General features: G+C 39.2%; 1 protein-coding gene across 6 annotated transcripts in view; it reads left to right on the top strand.

The window, feature by feature from the left end:
• Nucleotides 1-22,711, top strand: part of Lca5 (lebercilin LCA5) — a 47,799-nt gene extending 25,088 nt beyond the window's left edge. For all 6 annotated transcript variants that reach the window (XM_050127193.1, XM_050127164.1, XM_050127173.1 and 3 more), the window contains 5 exons: nt 12,892-13,029; nt 13,993-14,089; nt 15,017-15,159; nt 16,276-16,399; nt 18,180-22,711. In XM_050127193.1, coding sequence (XP_049983150.1) covers nt 12,892-13,029; nt 13,993-14,089; nt 15,017-15,159; nt 16,276-16,399; nt 18,180-19,060 — 1,383 coding nt within the window. In that variant the 3' untranslated portion in view covers nt 19,061-22,711. The remainder of the gene's footprint in view (nt 1-12,891; nt 13,030-13,992; nt 14,090-15,016; nt 15,160-16,275; nt 16,400-18,179) is intronic.
• The last annotated feature ends 1,260 nt before the right edge of the window (nt 22,712-23,971 follow it).

The following is a 23,971-nucleotide window of genomic DNA, read 5'->3' as shown; positions in this document are numbered from 1 at the left end:
GGTGGGTTTTTAATTTGGTTATGAGTGAAGCTTTTGTTTTTATGTCTCGTTTAGCTTGTTAAGGTTTGCCTGATCCACTCTAACTTCATTCCCCCCACCCCAGATCAGCTGGTGATGGTTAAAGGTCTGTAATTGCTCAGGAGTCGGTGAAGAGCTTAATTGTGATGTTGCCTTTTGCAAACTCACTAAAACCCAAGGGCGGCGGCCTGGCTGTGCCTGGCAATTGTTGTCCCCTCCCTGCAGTGTTCCAGCAGTTGAGCACTGTCCCCTAAGGCTGACTGGCTGTGTGGTGCAGAGGACATTTCGCTTGTTTGTTTTAGTGTTTTTTTTTTTAATATGTGTTATCTGTGCTTGAACCAAATTTGTACCTTCAAAACAAAGATTTTATATCTTTCAGCTTGTATTACTTGACTTTCTTAAATTTTACTTTAAATGAGTTTTATTATGTATATTTAACTTACAAAACATGATACATATACTAAAATGGTTATCATAATAAAACAAAATATCCATCATCTCAAGCAGTTGCATTATTTCTTCTCTGTGATCTGAGCAGTTAACATGTATTCATTTAATTAAAATCTTGCACATATTACACTGATTAACCTGGTTTTCATATTGTATATCACACCTTTGACACTTTTGAGATTATTTTTATATTCATTTTCTAATTTTTGAGATTTGCACACATGAGCACTGTATTTATATCATTTATTCCACATGCTCTCTTCCCTCCGACTCTTCCCGTGTGCCCCCTTCCATGCCCTCTCAACTGCACGGCTTCTTTAACTATTACTGTTATGTAACTACAACCTGCAGAGTCCATTTGTCTTGCTCATACATATGTATGTTTAGGGATGCCCATTTGGAATTGGATAATCCATCGGGGGCTCATCCCTCTCTCAGAGGCACTAATTGCTTGCAGCTCTTCATCAAGGGATTTCCCACACCCGTGTTAGTATGTCAGCTGGTACTGTCATTCTTTGGGTCTTGTTTAGGAGACCATATAGTTTCATATTTCATGGGTGCAACTCCCTGTCATATAGAATACAGAATCTTGGAGCAGATGACCTGGTCCATAGTGTATATATACCACATTTTTATTATCCATTTGTCACTTTTAGGACATTTAGGTTGTTTCCATTTCCTAGCTATTGAGAATAGAGCAGCAGTGAATGGGCATATGCTGAGCAGTGGTATAGCTGGGTCACATGGAGGATTTAACTTTTTGAGGGATTTCAATGCTGATTTCAATAATGATTGGACCAGTTTGCAAGATCAACAGCAAGGAATGAGTGTTCTCATTCTCTCCAGCATTGACTGTCATTTTGTTGTTGTTGTTGATTTTAGACATTCTTTCTGGGGTAAGTTGGAACCTCAAAAATCTTAAAAAAAATGTTTTAATTTGCATTTCTCTAATTTCTAGGGATAATTATGTTAGTTTTATTTCTTCTTTTGAGAACTCTCTGTTCAGATTCCTTAAACCATTTCTCAATTGGGTCTTTTGTTTTCTTAACTCTGTTTTTGGTTTCTTTGATATTCTAAATATTAGGTTTTTGTCAGATATGTAGATGATAAAGATTTTCTCCCACTTGACGAACTTCCTTTTCACTTGGTTGATTGTTTCCTTTCCTATACAGAAGCTTTTTAATTTTATAGGTCCCACTTGTCAGTAGTTGGCCTTATTCCTGAGCAAATGGAGTCCTGTCCAGAAAGTTTTCCTTAGATCTGTATGTTGTAAGTTAGCCTGTCTTTTCTTCCAGCAGTTCACCATTTCTGGTTTCACATTGAGGTCCTTGATCCGTTTGGAGTTAATTTTTATGCAGGGTGATAAGGGTCTGGTTTCATTCTTCTACATAAGGACATCAGGTTCCTCAGCATCATTTGTTGAAGATGGTATCTTTTATCCAGTGTGTGTTTTTTTGGCATCAAATGCGAGGTGGTTGTAGTTACATGTACTCATCTTTGGATCTCCTGCTTTGCTCCTTTAATCTCCATGTCTGTTTTTGGGCCAGTGCCATGCCATTTTTGTCACTATAGCTCTGTAACATAGTTTGAACCTCCAGCATCATTTCTTTTCTCAGAATTGCTTTGGTTTTCTAGGTCTTTTGTGGTTCTGTGTGAACTTAAGGGTATTATTTTCATTTGTGTGGGATTGATTTTAGTTTTATTTCAATGTAGATTATAGACTGGAACTTGGGAAAGCAGATTTATATTCATAAGGATGTCGGGCACAGCTTTTACTCCTCTCATCACTAGTTTAACTAGTCTCATGTCAATGGCCTTTCCCCATGTTTATCAGCCTAGAATTGGGCTGCTGGCTTGTTTTGTTATTTGATGTGAGTGACAAGGTGCATGTGAGCTCAGTAGTTTTGGAGTGCAATCAACAGTTTTGAAATGGGCATGTGGTTAAAGAGATAAATAGTGAAAGATTTCAGTGGAGTCAACTACCCTAATAGTTGTCCTCTCCCTTTAGGAATCAGCTCACCTATAGCAGTGCTTGCTCTTGGCCCAGGGTGTACCAGGGTGGACTGCTTGTTGGAGTTAGTCTAGCTAACACTGTAAAAGTTCCAGCGCCTAAATCAGACCACATGTTTAACCCTTACTTAAAATTACTGTACACCTTTATTTTGGGTTCTATATATGTATTGCATGGCGACTTCCAAAATTCTTTCCTACAGGAAACTTAAAAACAATTTCAAATATATAGCACATAGTTGTCTAAAGTTACCATTCAGAGGAATAGCACACTGTTGTCTGTGATCATTTTCTACATGACAGCTCTGTGTTGGCTGTAGCCATCCATCTGTGTGACAGCTCTTTCTTACCTTTTTAGTCACTGTACTGTGTCACAGCACACAGTAGCAATTTATTGAGTAGTCATCTCAAAATAGCAGTTCTATTTTAATGTATGTTCTTTAATAGATTAATACAAGTTTTAGTACTGAAAACCTGATTTTAGTACTTAAAAGCTGATTTTTAAAGTAGAGAGAAACATGTTTTAGTTATAGGATGCAGAGGTTTTCAAACTTCTAAAAATTATCAACAACTCTTCCCTAACAAAGCTTTTGATAGTGGTTTTGACTGCTGATGTTTGCCACATTAGAAATTAAACGTTGAGAACATTTAATTAACCGGTGACATTGCATTATATAAAAAAATTCAGTATGAATGATCACTGAGTGGTTAAGAGCACTGGCTGCTCTTGCAGAGAACTGACCCGGTTTTGGTTCCCAGCACCTACATGGCAGCTCACAATCATCTGTAACTCTTATTCTGGCCTCCACAGGTACCAGGTACATATATGAGCCACACATGCAGATATGTAGACAAGCACTTTGACACATAAAATAAAAATAATTACATCTTTTTTTAAAAAAGTCTTTTAATAGTATTTTTTTCAGAAATTGAAGTAAATCAGGATGAAAGTGGTTTGTTTTATATATTTGTAAATATCTTTATTGTCAGACTCAGAAAGGACAGCTGGGTTCTATATCTGCTTCTCACTCAACATGTTGTTGTGATTGATAAACATGTAGACAGTCAACCTCATGCAGATGTTTACAGTAATTGGAAAACAGAGGCATATTTAAATAGCATGGTAAGCCAGTAGGTATCCTTTAATGCTATTCTAAAACTTACATTATGTTCTCCAGACTTTGGGGCCTTCCTAGCCAAAGGTACAGGAGCAGGTTAATCATAGCATTGTGCCCCCAAAGCAGATGTCAGGGATTGTAGCCATCATAGGAGTCCACAGTCATCAAACAGAAAATTGTCTTCCAGCCTTTATGAAAAGATAAAACCAATTACTGTACATGTACATAAGTTGTTTTCTCTTTAAAGACCTGCAGCAGGCTCTAGGTGTGCCTTTCGTGTATGTAAGTCCAACTACTCGTGGCGTCATATTGGCAAAGAATAAGTTACTTTGTCGGGAACACCTGATGAAACTCTCGAGACTTCCTCTCTATCTCTGAGCTGTTGGTGAAACTTCAGGAAACAGTTTGCTGATGCAGAGTTCAGGGTATATTGCTGTAGATGAGTGGATGCTTGGGTGGATGCGTCTCTTGGTAGATTTTCCTTTAAGAGTCCAGGACTGCCCTCAAGCGGGGTGTGCTTCTTCTTGTTAAAATCATGATGCATCTCAAGTAAACAGTCTTTAGAAGCAGGGGTTAATTGAGGGAAACTGTTTTTCTCTCCCTGCCATGGTCCTCTAGTGCCTCTGTTCTTAGAGCTTTTCTGTCTTCTGAACCCCAAATCCAGAAGCCCTGCCATTGCCGTGGTCCCTTCGGTGCTATTTCTAACACAAGAAGCGAATTAAGACCATAATGGATGTCAGAACAGCAGGTTATTTCTGTTCTTGTCCTCGTGTTTTGTGCTCTCTCTACATCCCCCGGCTTCAGCGGACACATCTGAGGGATTGAATGCTAGGGCTCCTGAGCTGCCCTTAAACTCTGAACTCTGGGGGCCTAAGTCAGACTTAAAGTTTTTATTGTCACATCATCTACCTGTCTATCTATCATTCATCTGTCCATCTATTATGTGTGTGTGTACACTCAAGTGTGAGTGTGTGTGTGTGCTTGCATACCTATGCGTCTCTGTCTATGTCTTTATCTGTGTAGTGGCTTGCAAGGTCATGGCATGCTAGTGGAAATCAGAGGACAACATGCGGGTTTGAGTTCTCTCCTTCTTCCACATGGACCCCAGAAGTTGAATTCTTAGCTATCTCACTGGCTCCGAAATCAACTTGTTTAAACCTTTCATGTGCCTAAAGTATTTTTAGCTTTGGGAAACCATTCATTTCCTCTGGTCAAAGTTAAGGTTTCTTTGTTTTGTTTTTTGATTTCTTAAAAGTGATTTTACTTTTACTTGTGTGCATATATGTGTAAATGCAAGTGCCTGCAGAATCCAGAAGAGGGAAGGCATGGGATCCCACAGAGCTGGAGTGTCAGGCAGTGGTGAACCTTCCAGTGTAGGTACTGCAAATCGAACTCTAGATTTTTGTGAGAGCAGTAGGTGCCCTTAACTGTTGAGCCATCTCTCCAGGACCCCCAGCTCTGAATTAAGTTCTTATATATATATATATTATCAATTGTTACAGAGATAAAATATTCCTAATGCTGAAATCATGAAGTCCCTGCTAGTTTTTATTGTAAACCAATCCTAAAAGTGGCTAGACCAAATACATGTTAATATATGTAAATATTAGTGTATTTTAATACTTCATGGCTTCAGTAGTTATGTTTGGAGGGTCCATGGAAACCTCTCATTTTATAGAACAATTATTTTAGCTTTATATTAATGTTTTCCTAAGAATTTTGTACTGAAGAAATAACGGAAGCATGGGGAGGGGCTTTAGCGCTTTGAAGAGATTTGCAGTGAGGTAGGATTCCCTCAGTCTGTGTTTAGGCAGCTCCTAAGAACCAGTCCTTCTTAGGAAGTAGTCTTTGCCTTGCAGGCTCTGGCAGTGTGTCAGGGTCATTTGATACCTCTTACCACAGACAGGGGTGTACGGTAACTGAACCGTGTGTTTTGAGTGCTGGGGATTCGAACCCGGGTCCTCATGCTTGTGCAGCAAGTACTGTACAGATTGAGCCATTTCCCTATCCCATAACGTTTGTTGTTTCATTGAAGAGACATGAACTAATTGAAAATAAAGTTTGGAAGCTTTACTGTACCCAGGCTTGGTGCAGACAAGCTGGTGTGGCCATGGAGAAGTTTCTAGGTGGTGCTTTGAATGTCATGGTAGGCCTCGACCCTGTTAGCTTTCAACTGACTGGATTCCTAAAGGTCAGGAACCAACCTAATGTGGTTGTGCACTCACAATACTAATGTGCTGTCTGGAATAGAATTAATGTTTCTGAAAAGAATGAATGAATAAATGGGTTGATGAGGCATTTGTGATAAGTTCACAAATGTGGAGGGCAGCTACTCTGATGATGACAAGATCAAAATGGAATCTATCGTCCTAGGCTCAAAATTTTCCTCCAGACAAGCTCATAAAACTTGATTAACTTCATGTTTTAAAAATGTTGACTTTGAGCCAGATGGTGATGGCACATGCCTTTGATCCCATCAGAGGCAGGCAGATCTCTGTGAATTTGAGGCTAGACTGGTCTACAGAGTTCCAGGACAGCCAAGGCTATACACTGAGAAACTCTGTTTTGAAAAACAAAATAAAAGCAAAAAGTTGGCTTTGTAGGTATCTATTGTGGAACGGTTAATGTTCTAAAAAAGAACATATTTTTAGTTGTTAAGGCTGAATTGCTGCTTAAAGTGCTAACACAGTGAAAGAGTTATTCAGAGATGGTGACACCATGTGTAGAAGGTATTTCTAACTCTAATTTTACTGCTCAGACTGCGAAATATTAACAAGCTGACGTGTAGAGAGCAAATGGGATAGCTAGGAAGCAAAACAGCAGCAACAAACCTGCCATGTCAGACACGCTGAAACAGAGCTGGTCTTCAGATGGCTGAGCAGGTAAAGATGCTTACAGCCCAGTCTGATGACCTGAGTTCCAGTCTAGGGACCCACTTGGTGGAAGGAGAGCACTGACTCCCTCGAGTTATCCTCTGACTACCACATGTGCTCTGTGGCACAGATGCATGTGTACACACAAGCATGCGTGCACACACACACATGCACACAAACATACACACACTAAGTGTAATAAAATGTTTTAAAAATAAGTAGAATAAATATGGAGGCATGGATGTTACATGAGGGCCTGCTTGTTGGGGTTCTGTCCTGTCTGGTTCCCACAGTTATTAGGTCCCAAAGAATCCCACATTTTTAAATTATAAAACCCACTGGCCCATTAGCTCAGGCTTCTTACTAACTCATAACTTATATTAACCCATTATTCTAGTATATATTAGCCACATGGCTCGGTACCTTTTTCAGTGGGGTAGGTCACATCTTCTTTCTACTGTGTCTGGGCAGGACTAGGGAGGAATGGGCTTCCTCCTTCCCAGAAGTCTTCTGTTTTCATTGTCCCGCCTCTACTTCCTGTCTAGTTATCTCACCTGTATTTCCTGCCTGGCTACTGACCAATCAGTGTTTATTTAAAACATAATTGACAGAATACAGTGCTGTAGCACATGGACCAGACTAAGGAAAAATGTCCCTTCATTTTTTAAAGGGCTGAGGCTTGGAAGAGAGGAAATACTTTTTTTTTTTTTTTTTTGGTGTTCTTGGAGTAATATAGTCCTGATGAACATTACACAGAAACTGGTTTCTACTCATTTGTAAAGAACTTCCCAATCACTGAATTGCCTGTCGTAAACTCAGTATCTTGTGATTGCTGAGCTTTCTATCCCTGGAAGAACTTGAGTAGAGGCTGAGTTCATCTGCCAGGAACCCCTAAGTGACTCCTGTAAGGTGGGCTGGCGAGGTGAGCGAGGTGAGCGACCAGGCTGAAGCCTTGAGAACTAAGCTCCACTGAATTAAGAGCTCGTGTTAAGAGAACATGAGCAGAGCCATCTAAACAAGCTCGGTGTTCAGTGATATTCATCTTTACTAGGAAGAAGGAATAAGTGGAAGTAAAATCCGCTGCTGTGAGTGTGTTTGCACAGCTGTTAAGCCATGACCACCCCTTGTCTGTCTCTTAAAAGAGTTAGCATTCTGACATACTTCATTTTGGGAAAAGTTAAGGGTTTAAGTTTTTGTTTCATTAAAATGTTTCTTTAAAGGCATTACAAAATTTATTTTAAAGTAGTGGGGAAAGTCTCCATTGTCCTACTAAGGTCAAGTTACTATTCCTAAGGTGTTTTTCCATTTAATTTCTTCAATTTTGAAGGCAATTTTTCCTTGTGTAATAATGTATAACATAAGAGAATATCTAAAACATTCATGTCCTTACTGGAGTCCTACTTTCACCTTTGGGCTGACTTTGAAAAAGGAGACAATGTTATTCAAGTTCCCTGTGGCCACCTTCCTCAGGACTTACCATGCTGAAGCTATTAGGAGCGTCTCCTACCCAGACATTTCATTTCAAACATATCTTTAGAGTTGGTCTTTTAATTTTTAATGCATTTTTTCTTATTCACTTTCAAAAAGATGAAAAAAATCTATGAAAACTAAATATTCTTACCACCCAGAGATCACAGCTTTTAGCACCCTTCTGGATCTTTCTCTGGGAGGGAAAAAAATAATATATAATAGGAAACATGGTCCTGGGCTTCTGTTGTAAATAATGAGCTGGATCTCATCAGATGCTTTTGCTCTATCAACTGGGATGATTAATGCATTCTTGCTTCATTAGTGTGATGCATTTAGATATATTAGGAGTTAATGCTATTTTGCTCGATGGAGTTTTATGTATTGCTTGATTCTTTATGCTAATACCAAGGAATTTACATTAGTGTTCACATACAATTTTATTTGATTCTAGGCTGCCCTTGCACAGTTCATAAAACTCAAGTCTATAAACTTCTCTTCTAGAGTGATATGTAAGGGATTTCCTCCTTGTACTCTCTACATTTCACCTCTCAGCCTTTGGATTGCATACTTAGTTCTCAGTCTGTATTTGTCTTTCTGTTTTTCCTGATTATATATTTTTCTTACTACTTATAGACATATATAGACCTCTATTCCAGTTTTAGTTCCTTAGAGTAATTTATATTTGTTCATTTCATCTTAGGTTTTATATTTTCATCATTAAGTAAATATCTATTTTTATAGTACATATAAGTGTACACATCAATAGGATTTACTGTGGTATTTCCATATAGGCATACAACATGTACCGCTATGTCTGTCTGCGCTTCTTCCACTCTCTCCTGTGCCTGTATCCTTCCCTGTCTGGCTTGTTTTGTTGAACATGATGACTTTCAATTCTGTTGAATTTTCTGAAAATGATAGGACCTTATTCTGTTCAGCTAAGTAATATTTTATGGTATGTGTGTATATGGTATGTATGTGTGTATATGAAATGCATGTATGTGTATATATGATGTGTGTATATGGTATATGCATATGTGTGTATATAATATGTGTGTATGTATGTTGTTTCCTTTATATCTTTATCACTTGAGCAATAGGCCAATTCTTTTTTTTTTTTTAAAACTAGTCTAATTCTTACTGTTCAGAATAGTGCCATGGTATCGCTTTGGTGTGCTGACTTCATTTCTTTAGGATATTCACTCAAAAGTAACAATAGTTGGATCATATGGTAGTTCTATTTTTAGTTTCTTTAGGACCCTCCATTTCCACAGTAACTGGACTAATGTACATTTTGTCATATCAATTGATTTTCAACTTGACAGGATCTTCTGTCACTTATGAGATAAACCTCTGGGAATGTCTAGTTTCTAGATTGAGTTAACTGAGGTTAACTCTCTGGTCTGGAGGCTCAGACTGAATAGAAAGGAGAAATAAGGGCACGCCAGCATTTGTCTCTCTGTTGTGGGTGCACGTGACCAGCTGGGTCGCAGTGTCTCTGCCCTGCCTTCCCCGTCAGGAAGGACTACACCCTCCTCCCTTTGTTAAGTTGCTTCTGTCGGGTGTGCTGTCACAGGAACAAGGGAAGTCACTGGGACTTCAGTGATGGCATCAACACTGGCCTTCCTTATTACTGCTCTGTGCTTATTCTGGATCTGTTTAAGTTGTGAGTATCACCTGTATTAATTACTGTAGATCTTACACGTATAGATATTGAACTGTTTCTTTTAGCTTCCAACCTCCAAGAACAAAAGTTTTTAAAACATCAACTAAAGATCCTTTGGATTTCATTGCTATCTGTTGTCATATCCTTTCATCATGTCTAATTTTATTAATTTGGGTTATCATGCTCTCTCTCACTCTTCTTTCCTTCCTCCACCCCTTCTCCTTCTCTCTGCTCTCTCCTATGCACCATGGCTAAGAATTTCTCTGTATTCTTGATAATGTTTATCTTTCCAGACAGCTAACTTCATCTCACTGATTTCTTTAGTAGTGTTCATTTTTCCCCCTCTGGTCTTCATTATTTCTCTCCATCTGCTCATTTGAGGTTTGGATTGCTTTGTTTTTCTGAGACCTTGATGTGTATCAGTAGGCTACTTATTTATGACTTCTTAATGTAGGCACATATTGCAGTAAACACCTAGTAAGTGGTGTTTTTACTTTCATTTGATTCTAAGCATTTTCCCTGTTTTCTTCAGTGATTCAATGATCACTCAACAGTTTATTGCTCAATCTCCAGGTGTTTTCATGTTTTCCTTTTACCATGTTTATTTGAAAATTTCATGCATGTATGAAATACATCTTGACCATATCGACCCCCATTCCCTCCCTCCAAATTCCTTCAGCTTATATTTCAATATTTTCTTTCTTTGCTTTTCTATTGAGTTTTAGTTTTAGTTCATTATGATGGAAGATATAAGAAAATATTTTAGTTTTTAAATATTTGATAAGATTTCTTTTATAGCTTCAATGATCTGTTTTGGAGGACAGTGTCTTCACAGCTGTCATGCACATTCTACAGACATCTCTTAAGTCTGTTCCGTGTGGTCCAGCTTGACTTTGAAGCTTTTCTGTCTTGATAGCATGTTCATTGGTGAGAGTTGGTGTGTTGGGTTCACCGTTGTTTTATCTGGACCTGTAGCACTTGTTTTGTGAAATTGAGTGTGTAACAATGTGCAGTATATATTTTCACCCATCGAATCCTCCTGATGGATTGTTTCTTTTGTTAATGGATGATGCTCTTCTTCATCCCCTCTAATTCTAGCTTAACGTCTATTACCCATCAGTCCACCTGTTCCTGCTTGTTTGTAGCTTCTGCATGCTGGGTAAATCCCTTTCCAGCCTTTCCATCTCAGTGTGTGTATCTCTGCCAGTGAGACTGGATTTTGTCCTCTCATACGCTAGACTGCAGTTTTTAGTTGGAGAGCTAACAACCACTTACTTAGGTTCTGGGTCAATATTGAGAGTTACTTGTTATTGTAATTTTATTGGATTTTTTTCTTGGTTTATTTGTATACCGTTTGTTCTTTTCTGTCTTCCTTATTTATTTTAGGAATTTGCCAAATGCTGAGATAAATATGTTTGTTTAATTCCTTATTCTTCTATTCCTGTTGTAAAATATCTTCTGTGATTTTTCTTGGTTTATCTATCTGTACACCATTTGTTCTTTTCTGTCTTCCTTATTTATTTTAGGACTTTGCCAAATGCTGAGTTAAATGTGCTTATTTCATTCCTTATTCTTCTATTTCTGTTGTAAGATAACTTCTGTGATGCTAGTTTGGTAGTCAAGAATTGCTTTAGTTTGTGCTTATCTTGGAAAGCATCTCCGTTATACTAAAGAATTCTTTGGTCTGTATGGTAATGTTATCATGCGGTTGTTTGCATTTCTCCATGTTTTCCTGGCATTGGGCTTTCTGCAGAAAGGTCTGATGTGACGTGGATGAGTCTGTCTCCCAAATTACTTATTTTTTGTGGCTTTCTGAGTCTTCTTTGTTGACATTTTATCTGTAATGTGCCCTGGAAACATGCTTTTCTGGTCACATCTTTTTAGAGTTCTAAATGCCTCTTGACCTTAGATGTCTGTTATTCTCCCTTGATTTAGAGACCTTTTTTTTTTCACTGTAATTTCAGTGATTATGTTTTCTGTGCCTGCAGTTTGTGTTTTATCCCCTTCTACCTGTGAATTCTTACTATTAACTCCTTAAATGACATCTTGAGGAAAGTCACCAAGCTAAGCCCTAAAACTTGCCCTAAAAACCGTGGTTTTTATCTTCCCTCTCAGAGTGCATGAATATTGATAGCTGTTCATCCCCATGAACAGTGGTTAGATTTACTAGTTGTAGACATTTAAATAATAGGTGATATCACTTCATTGTGGCTTGTTTGCATTTTCTTCACAGCTAATGATACAGGAGCCTCATGCTTGGTGCTTATTTGTCTCTGTCTTCTTTGGTAAATCACCTGTTCAAATATTCCCTCTATTTTTATTGAGCTGTTTAGTTTCTTTGAATTTTGTGATTATATATATTATATATGTGACTACATATGTCTGTATACATATATGTTGTATATATCCATATATATGTCTATACACACACTGTTATAGTGATATAATGGCTTCTTAAATCAAAGACAGGAGTTCTTAATTTCAGTAAAATCCAAGAAACTTCATTTCTTAACATAGCCCTGGGGATAATCAATTTATGTTTGAAGTTATTTATTCTAGGATATCCACTAGGGAAAAACTGGAAGCACAGAAAAACTGGGACAGCAGAATCTACTTAAATAAATTATGCTGATCTAGAAATGGAATGGCCCCATCGTAAAGGACAGAGGGACTAAAGTCCGTCGCTTTAGGTTTTTATGCTAGTGCGGAGGAACACATCGGAGTTCCTGGTTGTGCACTGAGATGTTGACAATGGTGATTACTGAAGAGTGAAATCATAACTACCTTATATTTTCCTTCTTTCCTATGTGGTTTATGTTCTGTTTAGAAAACTTCTTTCTGTCTAGAAGGTAGGCAAATAACTAATTATTTGGAAAAGAAAGTATTTTAAGTTCTTCATAACCTCGGTGTTGCATGTTCAGAGACCATTGAAACAGCCCCCAGTGTCCTGAGAGGGTGTTGGGTGCGCACACTGCTCCTGTGCTGTTTGCCTTTAGCTACCTTGGTATTTACTTCCCAGCACTGACTTCTGGAAGCCCCTCTGTTATCACTTCTGTCTTTTGGTTCCACAAGTGACTTGTGCTGTAGGCAAATGTGTAAGGATGAATTACCCATCTCAGGAAAAGCAAGGAGGGATCGCCAAGTGAGGCATCGCACTAGTGGGTAGGGAGCCTGTTTCCTGGCTTGTGATATGCCTGGTTTTGAAGTCTCATCAGTGCTTCCAAGATGTCGCCTGGCACTCCTGAGTCCTGCGTTTGACTCTTGGTTGTGTTTTTGTTACACAAAGGAACTATCAAAAAACCTCGAACTAAGCACCAACAGTTTCCAGCGGCAATTGCTTGCGGAAAGGAAAAGGGCGTTTGAGGCTTATGATGAAAATAAACTTCTTCAAAAGGAGCTGCAGCGGCTCTATCACAAGCTGAAGGTAGGCATGTCTTTTTAGATCCCATTATTTCTCCTGTCATATAAATTACATGAAAACCTAGTATTTTTTTTAAAAGTGGTCACTATTCATATTTGTTACTATGTAATTTACAAAATTCTAGTATTATATCTGTCACTTAGAAAGAAAAGCATTGTTAATATAATTGCTATAACAAAGTAAAGTACTGTATATGCCAGTAGCAACAATGTAAATGAAATAAATTTTACAAAATTCTGGAAGAGAACCATGGGACTGAGCATGTGTGTCACATTCTTAAAAGACCCAGTATTCTTCACATGACCCAGGACTGCTTGCTTTTCACGTTGATGCCACCTTCATTTTGTTTAGAGGAAACCAATTCACATTAGTTAATTGAATTAAGCATATTTTCATTTTATGGAGGTCATTGATGGGTTGAAAGTTTGTTCAGAATTCTACAAAATTATGCCTAACCTTATAGAGTTTTCTCTTTGCTGCACAACTTCTCAGAAAAAAGGCATTACTCCCGTATTGTCAAGATCCCTTGGGTTGAAAACATGATTTAATTTTTAAGTCAGTAATAACCCAAAACACATTCTTAAGAAAGATTCCACTTTTGTCTCCATGGCTAAGCCTGGATCACAGATGGGCATTACTCTCTCTATGGGGGGAGGAAGTGGAGCGTGCTTCCCTCCCCCTTCTCCCCATTCCCTCCCCCTCTCCCCACCCCCCCTTTTCCCTTTTCCTCCCCTTCTCCCCATTTCCTCCCCCTTCTTCCCTTCCCCTTCTTCCCCTTCATTCCCCCCTCCCCGTCCTCTTCTTTCCCCTCCTCAGAGATACTTCTTTCTCTAGTTTGACAGTTACAATGGAGAGCTGACCTAGAGATGTTTCAGTTTTATAAAGAAGGTGTTAGTTATCACACTGCAGGTGTTTGTTTAATTTCAAACTGATTATCTTCCTTTCTTGTATTGGGTTTATTTTCAGGAAAAGGAGAGGGAATTGGATATAAAAAATATATACTCCAATCGTCTGCCGAAGTCATCTCCAAAGAAAGAAAAAGAAGTTGTTGCAAGAAAAAATGGTATAGTAGATTACTGCTAAAACTGGAGCCCTGTGATGTGTGGGCTCTTGAGTCATGAGAGTGAAGGGGAGGAGCCTTGGGGTATATTTGATCTGATTTTTACAGGTCAACGTTGCTAGTAATCACAGTCTTTCAACTTTTGTCTTTCTAAGGAGAAGTTATTAAAATCCTGTCTTAGAGGGACAAAGAGATGACTGGGGTGGGGATGGGGGTTAAGAGCGCTTGCTGATCTTCCAGAACAGTCATGTAAAGGTGGCTCACATTGACTTGCAACTCCAGATCCAGGACATCTGATGCCCTCTTCTGGGCTTCTGGAGCACACACACATTCATGGCACACAGACACAGAGACAGCCCATGCACATACATTAAAAAAAAAAATTCACAAAATTAAAAAAAAATACGTTTTATGCAGCCTTTTAAAAAATGTCTATGTGTTCCTGTGTTGAAGCATCCCAAAATATGTTAATGTACAGCTTTTATGTTCTCATTAAACTTAATTTTAATAAAAGGTTAAAAACCTTATTGTAATTTTGATAGCATAAAATATATAATTATTTCCAAGTATTAAGCATCTAGCTTTAACAGTTGTATCTTTCTTGCTGCTGTTTCATCCATTCCTTCCACTTCCTAGTGTATTTTAAAGCAGATCCAGATACTACATCACTTCACTTATACTTTGTATTATTGTGCGATTTTCCTTTTCCTAAACAAAAGTATAATTGTCCTGTGAATTAGAGAAATTTTAAAGTATTCACTTTGCAAAAGATGATTATCATTTGTAGTATAATTGCCCTCAGATCACATAATTGCTAGTTAACTCTTCATGAATGAAGTGAGTCCTCTCACTTAGATGAATATTGCCGGTTGAATATATGTTAACGTTATTCAGTGGGGTTAGAAAACTTGTTTATGGTTTTCTTGGTAGTATCATGCCAGAGTGACTTTACCGACCTGTGCACAAAGGGGGTGCAGACCTCTGAAGACTCTGAGCTGGAGGAATTCCCTGTCATGCCACAGACTATCCTGTGTTATGAGAACAAATGGGACAGACCAGAATCTCTTTCTTCGGTGAGTGTAGCACGATGGCTAGAGCCCAGCCGCAGGAAATCTGTTTTCACAACTGTGGCCGAAGTTTTCACAAGCTGCCCCCCAACCCCCGTTCTGTATCCCCTGGGGAAGGGTGCTAGTTACCTTTCTTGTTTCTTGACCAAATACCTCATAAGATGCATCCCAAGAAAGGAAGGGCTCATTCTGACTCTTGACTTAGGGGATGCCGTCTCTCATGGTGAGGAACGTGAGACAGCCAGTCATATCACAGCTAGTCAGGAAGCAGAGGTGAGTGTGGCTGCTCAGGTGGCTCTCTGCTTTCCTCTTCAGTCGCCAGCCATGAGGGCAGGACCACACACATTTACCGAGGGCCTTCCTCCTCAGGTTCTTTTGCTTTTAAGATTTATTTATTTAATGTACTCTACCTGCATGTATACCTTTATGCCAGAAGAGGGCATCAGATCCCATTACAGATGGTTTTGAGCCTCCATGTGGTTGCTTGGAATTGAACTCAGGACCTCTGGAAGAGCAGCCACTGCCTTTCCTCTGAGTTATCTCTCCAGCCCCAACCTCAGTTCTTAGGGTTACACTGAGATCTTTATCTCCTAGACAACTGATTCTAAGCTGACAATGAAAGTGGACCATCTTGGGGACCAGCAAAAAAGTTCATGACATTATTCAATTTCAATGCTACATAATTTTTAATTAGAAATTTAGCTATAACGTAGATTTGCAAGATTCAGTGTGGCTGTCAATGCCTGTGTTCTGCAATTCAACACCATCTTAGTTGGCTACCTCAGCTGGTTAATGGCTATTTCTGGTTAGGTAGATTAGTCAGATTTTACTATAAAATACACAGACCAAAGCTACTTTTACAGCTTACCTCATCACATGGTTGTTGGTTTTGTTTTCATTATTTTGATTGGTTCTGATATATCTTGTAATTTTTTTCCTTTAAAAATTTAGCTCAATTAAGAATTCTTCTTGAAGAATCTTTCAAAACATGGTCACTTGACTTATTACGTGAAGATTTGATTTAATTTCTAACTTGGTAATCATGCTTAATGGATAATTTGTCATGTTTAAAGACCATTTCCCCCTTTTTATATGAATTTGTATTTTTGAAATGCATGATAGTACCTGGAATACCAAGAGCGAAATGAACGTGGGGCAGAGATTCTAAACTCGGAAAAAGAAGAAAGATGCAATGAAGATCAGGAAGGATACTCTGGCAAACAGGAGGCGGGGAAGCCTGAGAGGGGTAAGAGAGTGTGTAAGCAAATAGCGAGCTTTGCATGGTTGCAGGGACAGAGAAGAGGTGGAGGCAGCAGCAGCGGCAGCACACAGGAGTCAGAACAATGGGATGGAATCACAAAAGGAAGAAAAGGAAGGCTGGAAGGGGCTTAGGAATTATGAATAAATTAACTTCAGAGAATTTAGATGAAACAATGTTTAATCAAAGAGGAGAACTATTCCTGTAACTCAATGAGGAGTTAACTGAGCAAGCCTTCTGCTGTGTTGGCCTTGATCTCTAGGTCATGCAGTAAGTGCAACACAAAAATCAGTGATCTACAAGGCCCTGAGTATTCCTATAATTTTTTTACTTTAATTTGTAAATATTTATAACATTTCCTATAAGTTCAGAGAAACAGTTCGCATAGTTTAGATGATGGAAATGAAGTTCACTGTTATACACAGACCAAAGCTACTTTTACAGCTTATCTCATCACAATTTTATATAGGTTGTTAGTTTTATTTATTTAAGTCAAGTTCATTTCCATCTGTATAGAATGTGTTAGAGGTTTGGGTACCAAGAGTCCAGACTGACTTCCATGCCCCATTAGTTCCATGGTAGTTGTTTACAGAGAAATCTTATTTGTTTTAAGCTTAAATTCATGGAACAGAAATTTGTGTTCCAGTTATGCTTTAAGTTGTTAACATACATATTGGATGGGAATGTTAGCATGTGTACTGGATTGAAATGTTTGCATGTGTACTGGATGGGAATGTTTGCATGTGTACTGGATGGGAAATGGTAGTTGTATCACTTTTGACCAGTAGCCAAGCAAGATGCTTTCATGTGTTAAGCCACAGAAAGGAAAGTTGTTACGGTCAGTTCATTTTAGGGAACAGGAGAAAGAACAGAAGACCATGGCTTGGTTGCTTTGACTATCTCTTCACTCCCTGTTCCATATGGGTGATCTGATATCAAAATGTACGCCCTTTACTGAAATCATGATATTTTTATACTTTTAATTCTTTCACTTGAAAATGATTTAAAAATTATAGAAAACTGCCAAGAATGGCCTGAAGAAAACAAAGTTTTTCAAATGAATTCCGCACCTCATGTCTGTACCTTAAGAACATGGCATGTATGTCCTGCAGGCACAGACCTTGCCTCAAAGCTCTCTGGCATCCTCCCCACGCTTCGGGAGCTTTAACTCTGACACCTGTAGCTAGTCTGTGGTCATACTGCGATTTCATTGGTAGACACGAGATTGTTCCTTGAGGCATCTTCTTCCCTCAGAACTTGATCATAAATTGTGCTTAGTTCTCACCTCTAGGGTCATGTTTACTGTGAAGTATTTTTGCTTATGTTTTTTTAGGCTGTGCAATTAATATTTTTGATAGTTACATACCTTTTTTAAAAAATAGAATATTCTTCTTCTGAGATGTAACTGAAATTTTCTCTTGATTTGAGCTAGTGCAGTTCTGAGTTCTGTGTAAGGGCTGCTTTCTCAGGACAGCCAAGTATTTATGTTTGAGCTCCTTGCTCTTCCTGTCTCCCGCACACCATGAGTTGTACATTCCTGCATAGAGAACCTTCCTACTGCCACACTGAAGGTCAGGGTCCAATCCATGTGAACTACTTCTGAATCCAGAATGCCAAGTGTAGAAACAAAATATTATGATGTCCATTCTCCTATCTTAGCATGCCAAATGTAGATTAAAAGACGTTTGCAAAAGATGGTAGCCAAGTTCTCCTATTTAGAAATACTAACTGCTATAAAATTCCTGTCTTTAAATTTTATTTTATACAGAATGGGAAAGAGAAGAATTTGATAAAATGAAAGGTAAGACATCTTTACTAGGAAAAGCAGAGAAGCCAGTGCTGGAGACTGGAAGGTTTCAAGGAGAAATGTATCAAATTCAGAATGCTGATAAACTTGAAGACGAGGCAGAAAGACTAAAGACAGAAATGCTTCTTGCCAAACTGAACGAGATCAACAGAGAACTCCAAGAACCTCAGAACCTCAACCGGCCCCCTTTGCCATTGCTACCTAATTTTGAATCAAAATTGCATTCTCCAGACAGAAGCCCCAAATCATACACATTCTCTGAGTCTTCAGACAGATCATTCAATGGACATCACTTGTCAGACATGAGTTTTTTAACTCCCAGAGGAGAAGGCCGGAGTCCAGGACCGATTCGGAGTCCAGGACTAATTCGAAGTCCAGCCCCTCCAGATGAGTTTGCATTTGGTGGCTATGTGCCTTCATTTGCAAAAATGTCAGGGAAGTCAAATCCACTTAGCCAAAAAAGTAACCTTTTAGATTTTCAAAATAACAGTTTAGAAAGCCTAGGTAAAAACAGTGTAGATTTAATTTTGAGAAGGGAGAAAAAAGCGAACCTAATGGAGGAGCTGTTTGGCCCCAGCACCAGCAGCACCACCGTTTCTTCCAAGAGTGGTGAGACACATTTTCTGGCTGCCAGCAGAGAAGACTTGGACCCTCTTAATTTCCCCTCTGGGGACAAAAGCAGCAGAGTTCAGGAGCCTGGTGATGAAGATGAAGACTTTTTCCTCAGTGAAGGAAGAAGTTTTAATCCCAACAGACAGCGGCTGAAGCATACAAGCAATAAGCCAACAGTCACAGCTGTTGACTCTGTTGACGAGGACATTGAAGAGGTCACACTCAGATGACTGACTGGAGCGCACAGAGTATATGTGTATATATTTTTTAAATTGTAAATATTAAAGTATTTTAATACAGTATTTATTATAAAAACTTAAATTTCTAATGGTAAAATAGACTTACTAGGGAGTAGGTCTTAGCAACCAAATACGGCACACTTGAATGAATAGCGCCATACCACGTGACCATGTTGCTAAGAATGCTGTTTTTGTTTTGAAATGAACTGAAAGGAGAGTTGCTGCTTCCTTTTTTTTCTGTTTTTACAACTGGTCTCACTTACTGAGCTGGCCCTGTGGGAAGTTTTACTTCACTAGAATCTTTCTCATTTCCTACTTTTACCTCTGTTGATTTTTGATCGAATCTCGCTGAGCCTAAGTATTGTCTTCCCATTGATGGCTAAATGGAAATTAAGGGTCTCCAGTGAAGACCCCAGTTAGCAAAGAGCAATGGGACTTGGAAGCTGTACCCTAGTTTGAGGTGACAAAGCCAAGCTACTCGCGAGTGGTGGTGGCAACAACCTTGGGACTTGCTCTGGAATTTGGGGTATTTACTGGGGAGCCCAAAACACTCAGTGCTGCTCGGCTGGCCACTTAAGTGGGTCACGGAAGGCATTTTTTGCCCTGCGCGGTGCCCTGTGTGGCTCCAGGAGGCTTAGGCACTGTGTTACTCCTCTCCTTTTGTACACTCGAACTCTGGTGGCTGCTGGCAGATTCCCTAGCAAACACAGGAAGGAGAAGAAATGTCAGTACAACACAGAATGGTTTCCAGTTTAATTATGTTTCCAGAGTCCTGGTTTGGGAAATTTTAATAAATAATTTTAAGATTTGAACTTGTCCTCAAACTCAGCCGACAGAAGTGTGATAGTATTGGGTTTATACAGGACTGATGTTGATGCTACCGTGGGTAGAAGTGTTTAGCATCAGGGCACCTGCCACGCAGAGTGGACGCGATAATCTTCTGTAGAAAGGCGTGGTTTCCTTACCCTCAGTTCAGGACAGATGCAGAGGCGGATGCTGAGCAGGCCTGCTCTGCTGCCGCAGTGCTAGATCAGCCAAGGAGAAACACTGTGTGTAACGGAGCGACGGAGCAGTGTGACCATTTGTTCATGGTGTGGGTCGTATGGTCGTCCAGGCATTCATGCTGACTAGGGGCGGGAGTTCCCATGGTATCTGGGGTTCTTCTCAATGCTGATTTGGGAATACTGCTTGGTATTTGGTAAGTCTTTACCTGGTTAGGCCTCTCATTCCCGGCTGCACTGCCTGTCACCTCCTGGACCAGCTTCTCGTCATTCATTGGGAACAGACTCTCCTTAAAGTACTACATAGTATGTTAAAGCTTCTCTCAAGGAGGATTTTAGATCTTCTGTGAGTAAGCATTTGCTATATTGCAAATCACTGTAATATATGTAAACGTGTTATTTGTGATACAGTTCTTGATCAAACATTATGTAATGTTAATTTTGTTTGTAGCTGTAAGTTTTCTACTGAAGAATTCTAATTTTATAGTTTTTAAAAAAACTTTTTCAGAAAAATTTTATTCATTACTTTAATTAGATTTATGTCCTGAAAGTCTATTTAACCCAATGAGCCAAGGATTATTAAAATTAAGACAAATTAAGTTAAAAGTTTAAAAGCATTCTGATGTTTAGTGTTAGAACTGGATATTAAAATGTGCGGAGCTTAGTGAGCCAATCAGTTTTTTCTAAATGTCAGGTTAAATTTCTTTGTACTCAGAACTCTTACTAATAAACATTTAAAACACTCCATGACTCTTTATTTGAACGACCTTTTATAGTTAGGAGGTATTCAGTGGAAACAGGATTGGGACCCCTCATCCGCCTGTTCCGTTGTTTAGCGGTTTTGGTGGAAGCCCAGAATTTGAACTAATTCAGGATAGACAGTGTTCCAGTCTCATCAGATAATTGTAGTTCCAATTAATTATTTCCAACTTAATAGCTGTTGCAATGACACACATTTCACATGGTAATACAGAGGCGTGCAGGCAGGGAGGGTTAAACTGAATCGTAAACACGGGCCTCTTTCCTGGCTGACCCGGTGCTTCCTGATCATCTTCATTTCGTTTTCTAAACTGGTGTCCCTGGCTGGCCAGGACACAGGGAAAGGAAATTTGCATCCTAGTGATGACGCGAGTCACCGTAACTTGGCAACAGAGAATACCTGTGGAACCTTTGTCTCAGCTTCACGGTGCGTACCTTCTCGCATTAAAGTCCGTCTAAAAAAGAATCAAAAGTGCTCGCCTCATTGAGGGTGCCCTGCCTGTATTAGGTGGGTAGAGACTCACCCACAGACACTGCCCTTATCTGGCTCCTCATGTGGTGTGCTGTGGCTTCCTCAGCTCCTAGTGGTCTCCCGTGGTCCTTGTGATGGGTACAGGTGAGTAAAATCCTGGAGCTGATGCTCTGCCAAGTGCCCGTCACATTATCAGCGCTTGATAAACAGCTCTTGTTATCATAGCTAATTATGAGTTTCATGGAATAATTGAAGTTTGCATATTCCCACCAGCAGCAATGCAGGAGTGTTCCCTTTACCCCACATCCTCTCCAGCATAAGTTGTCATCAGTGTTTTTGATCTTAGCCATTCATTTTTTTTTTAATTTTTATTAAGCTCTACCTTTTTCTCTGCTCCCCTCCCTACCTCTCCTCTCTTCTTTAATCCTCCCCCAAGGTCCCCATGCTCCCAATTTACTCAGGAGATCTTGTCTTTTTCTACTTCCCATGTAGATTAGATCTATGTATGTCTCTCTTAGAGTCCTCATTTTGTCTAGGTTTCCTGGGATTATAATTTGTGGTCTGGTTTCCTTTACTTTATGTTTATAAACCACTTGTGAGTGAGTATATGTAATAATTATCTTTCTGGGTCCATGTTACCTCACTCAAAATTATGTTTTCTAGATCCATTCATTTGCCTGTTAATTTCAAGATATCATTTTTTCTGCTGTGTAGTACTCCATTGTATAAATGTACCACATTTTCCTTATCTATGTTTTGGTCGATGGGCAGTTAAGTTGTTTACAGTTTCATACTATGACAAACAATGCTGCTATGAACATAGTCAAGCACATGTCTTTGTGGCATGATTGAGCATCCTTTGGATATATACCCAAAAGTGGTATAACTGGGTCTTGAGGAAGGTTGTTTCCTAATTTTCTGAGAAATCGCCACACTGACATCCAAAGGGGTTGTACAAGCTTGCATTCCCACCAGCAATGCAGGAATGTTCCCTCTACCCCACAACCTTTCCTGCATAAGTTGTCATCAGTGTTTTTGATCTTGGCCATCCTTACAGGTGTAAGATGGAATCTCAGAGTTGTTTTGATTTGCATTTCTCTGATGACTAAGGCTATTGAACATTTCCTTAAGTGTCTTTCATCCACTTTAGATTCCTCTGTTGAGAGTTCTTTGTTTAGATCTGTGCTCTATTTTTTTTATTGGATCATTTGTTCTTTTGATGACCAGTTTCTTAAGTTCTTTGTATATTTTGGAGATCAGACTTCTGTCCGATGTGGGGTTGGTGAAGATCTTTTCCCATTCTGTAGGCTGACATTTTGTCTTGTTGACCATGTCCTTTGCTTTACAGAAGCTTTTCCGTTTCAGGAGGTTCCATTTATTAGTTATTTCTCTCAATGTCTATGCTATTGGGGTTACATTTAGGAATTGGTCTCCTGTGCCAATGCGTTCAAGTGTACTTCCTACTTTCTCTTCTATGAGGTTCAGTGTGGTTGACTTCATGTTGAGGTCTTTGACCCATTTGGACTTGAGTTTTGTGCATGGTGATAGAAATGGATCTATTTTCATTCTTCTAGATGTTGATACCATTTGCTGAATATGCTTTCTTCTATTTTATATTTTTTACTTCTTTGTCAAAAATCAGGTGTTTGTAGGTATGTGTATTGATATCTGGGTCTTTGATTCATTTCCATTGGTCCTTCTGTCTGTTTTTATGCCAATATCAGGCTGTTTTCAGTACTGTAGCTCTATAGTAGAGTTTGAAGTCAGGTACTGTGATGTCCAGAAGTTCTTTTATTGTACAGGATTGTTTTGGCTATCCTGGGTTTTTTGCTTTTCAATATGAAATTCAGTATTGTTCTTTTGAGGTCTGTGAAGAATTTTTCTGGGCATTTTATTGAATCTGTAGATTGCTATTGGTAAGATGAGCATGTTTTTTTAAATGCCAGAGATGGTGGTTACTGCTTTTGTTGCCTTTGCCTTGTTATTTCCCCCAAGAACTTTTTCCTGAGAAGCTGGTACTTTATCAATCATTGCTCCCTTTTCTAGAATCAAGGAAAATATAACACATGTTATAACATATACCCAGATTTCAAAGGTGGAATATTGCACTCAATACTCACAACATAAGAAACCAAACCAAACCAAACAAACAAAAAATCCAGTTGTGCACCAGTGTGTCTGTACTCTACACAAATAGCTTACACAAAATCGATTGCTTTTGCTGTCTCTTGTTCTCTGGTAATCTTTCAGTAAGAATATTGAGTTGGGAGCTTCAAGCTTTCATGATCGCTCCAAGTTGGCACTATCTCCCTAAATCTCCTACGAACAGGCGGAAGTGTCACTGGCCCATGTTATGCCACGATATGCCCACCCTCTGTGCTGGTTACTCTGGCAGGGAGGGGTGGACTCCCTGTACTTGCTCTGGTCAGAAAATGTCAGGTTTGCATGAATGGGAAGGCATGCTTCCACTGATGAAGGAAGTTTAGACAGTGGGTGGCAGCTGGGGAGAGAGTTACTTGTTTGCGTGCTTGCTTGTTTCTTTTTAACAGTGTGGCCTCTGGTAGGTTGAGTCTGATCCAGTGGTTGGCATAACCCAACACCCATGAGTATATGGACTGGAGTTAACATTTTCTAGAAATGAAGTTGGGAGGAGGTGGATCTGAGAAGAGT

The sequence above is a fragment of the Alexandromys fortis genome, unplaced genomic scaffold, assembly GCF_014885135.2.
Source record: "Alexandromys fortis isolate MF-2015 unplaced genomic scaffold, M_Fortis_MF-2015_v1.1 scaffold_22, whole genome shotgun sequence".
In the NCBI taxonomy this organism is placed as follows: Eukaryota; Metazoa; Chordata; class Mammalia; order Rodentia; family Cricetidae; genus Alexandromys; species Alexandromys fortis.
Note: the sequence above shows the minus strand (reverse complement) of the source record. Positions and strands in the feature narration are given on the sequence as shown.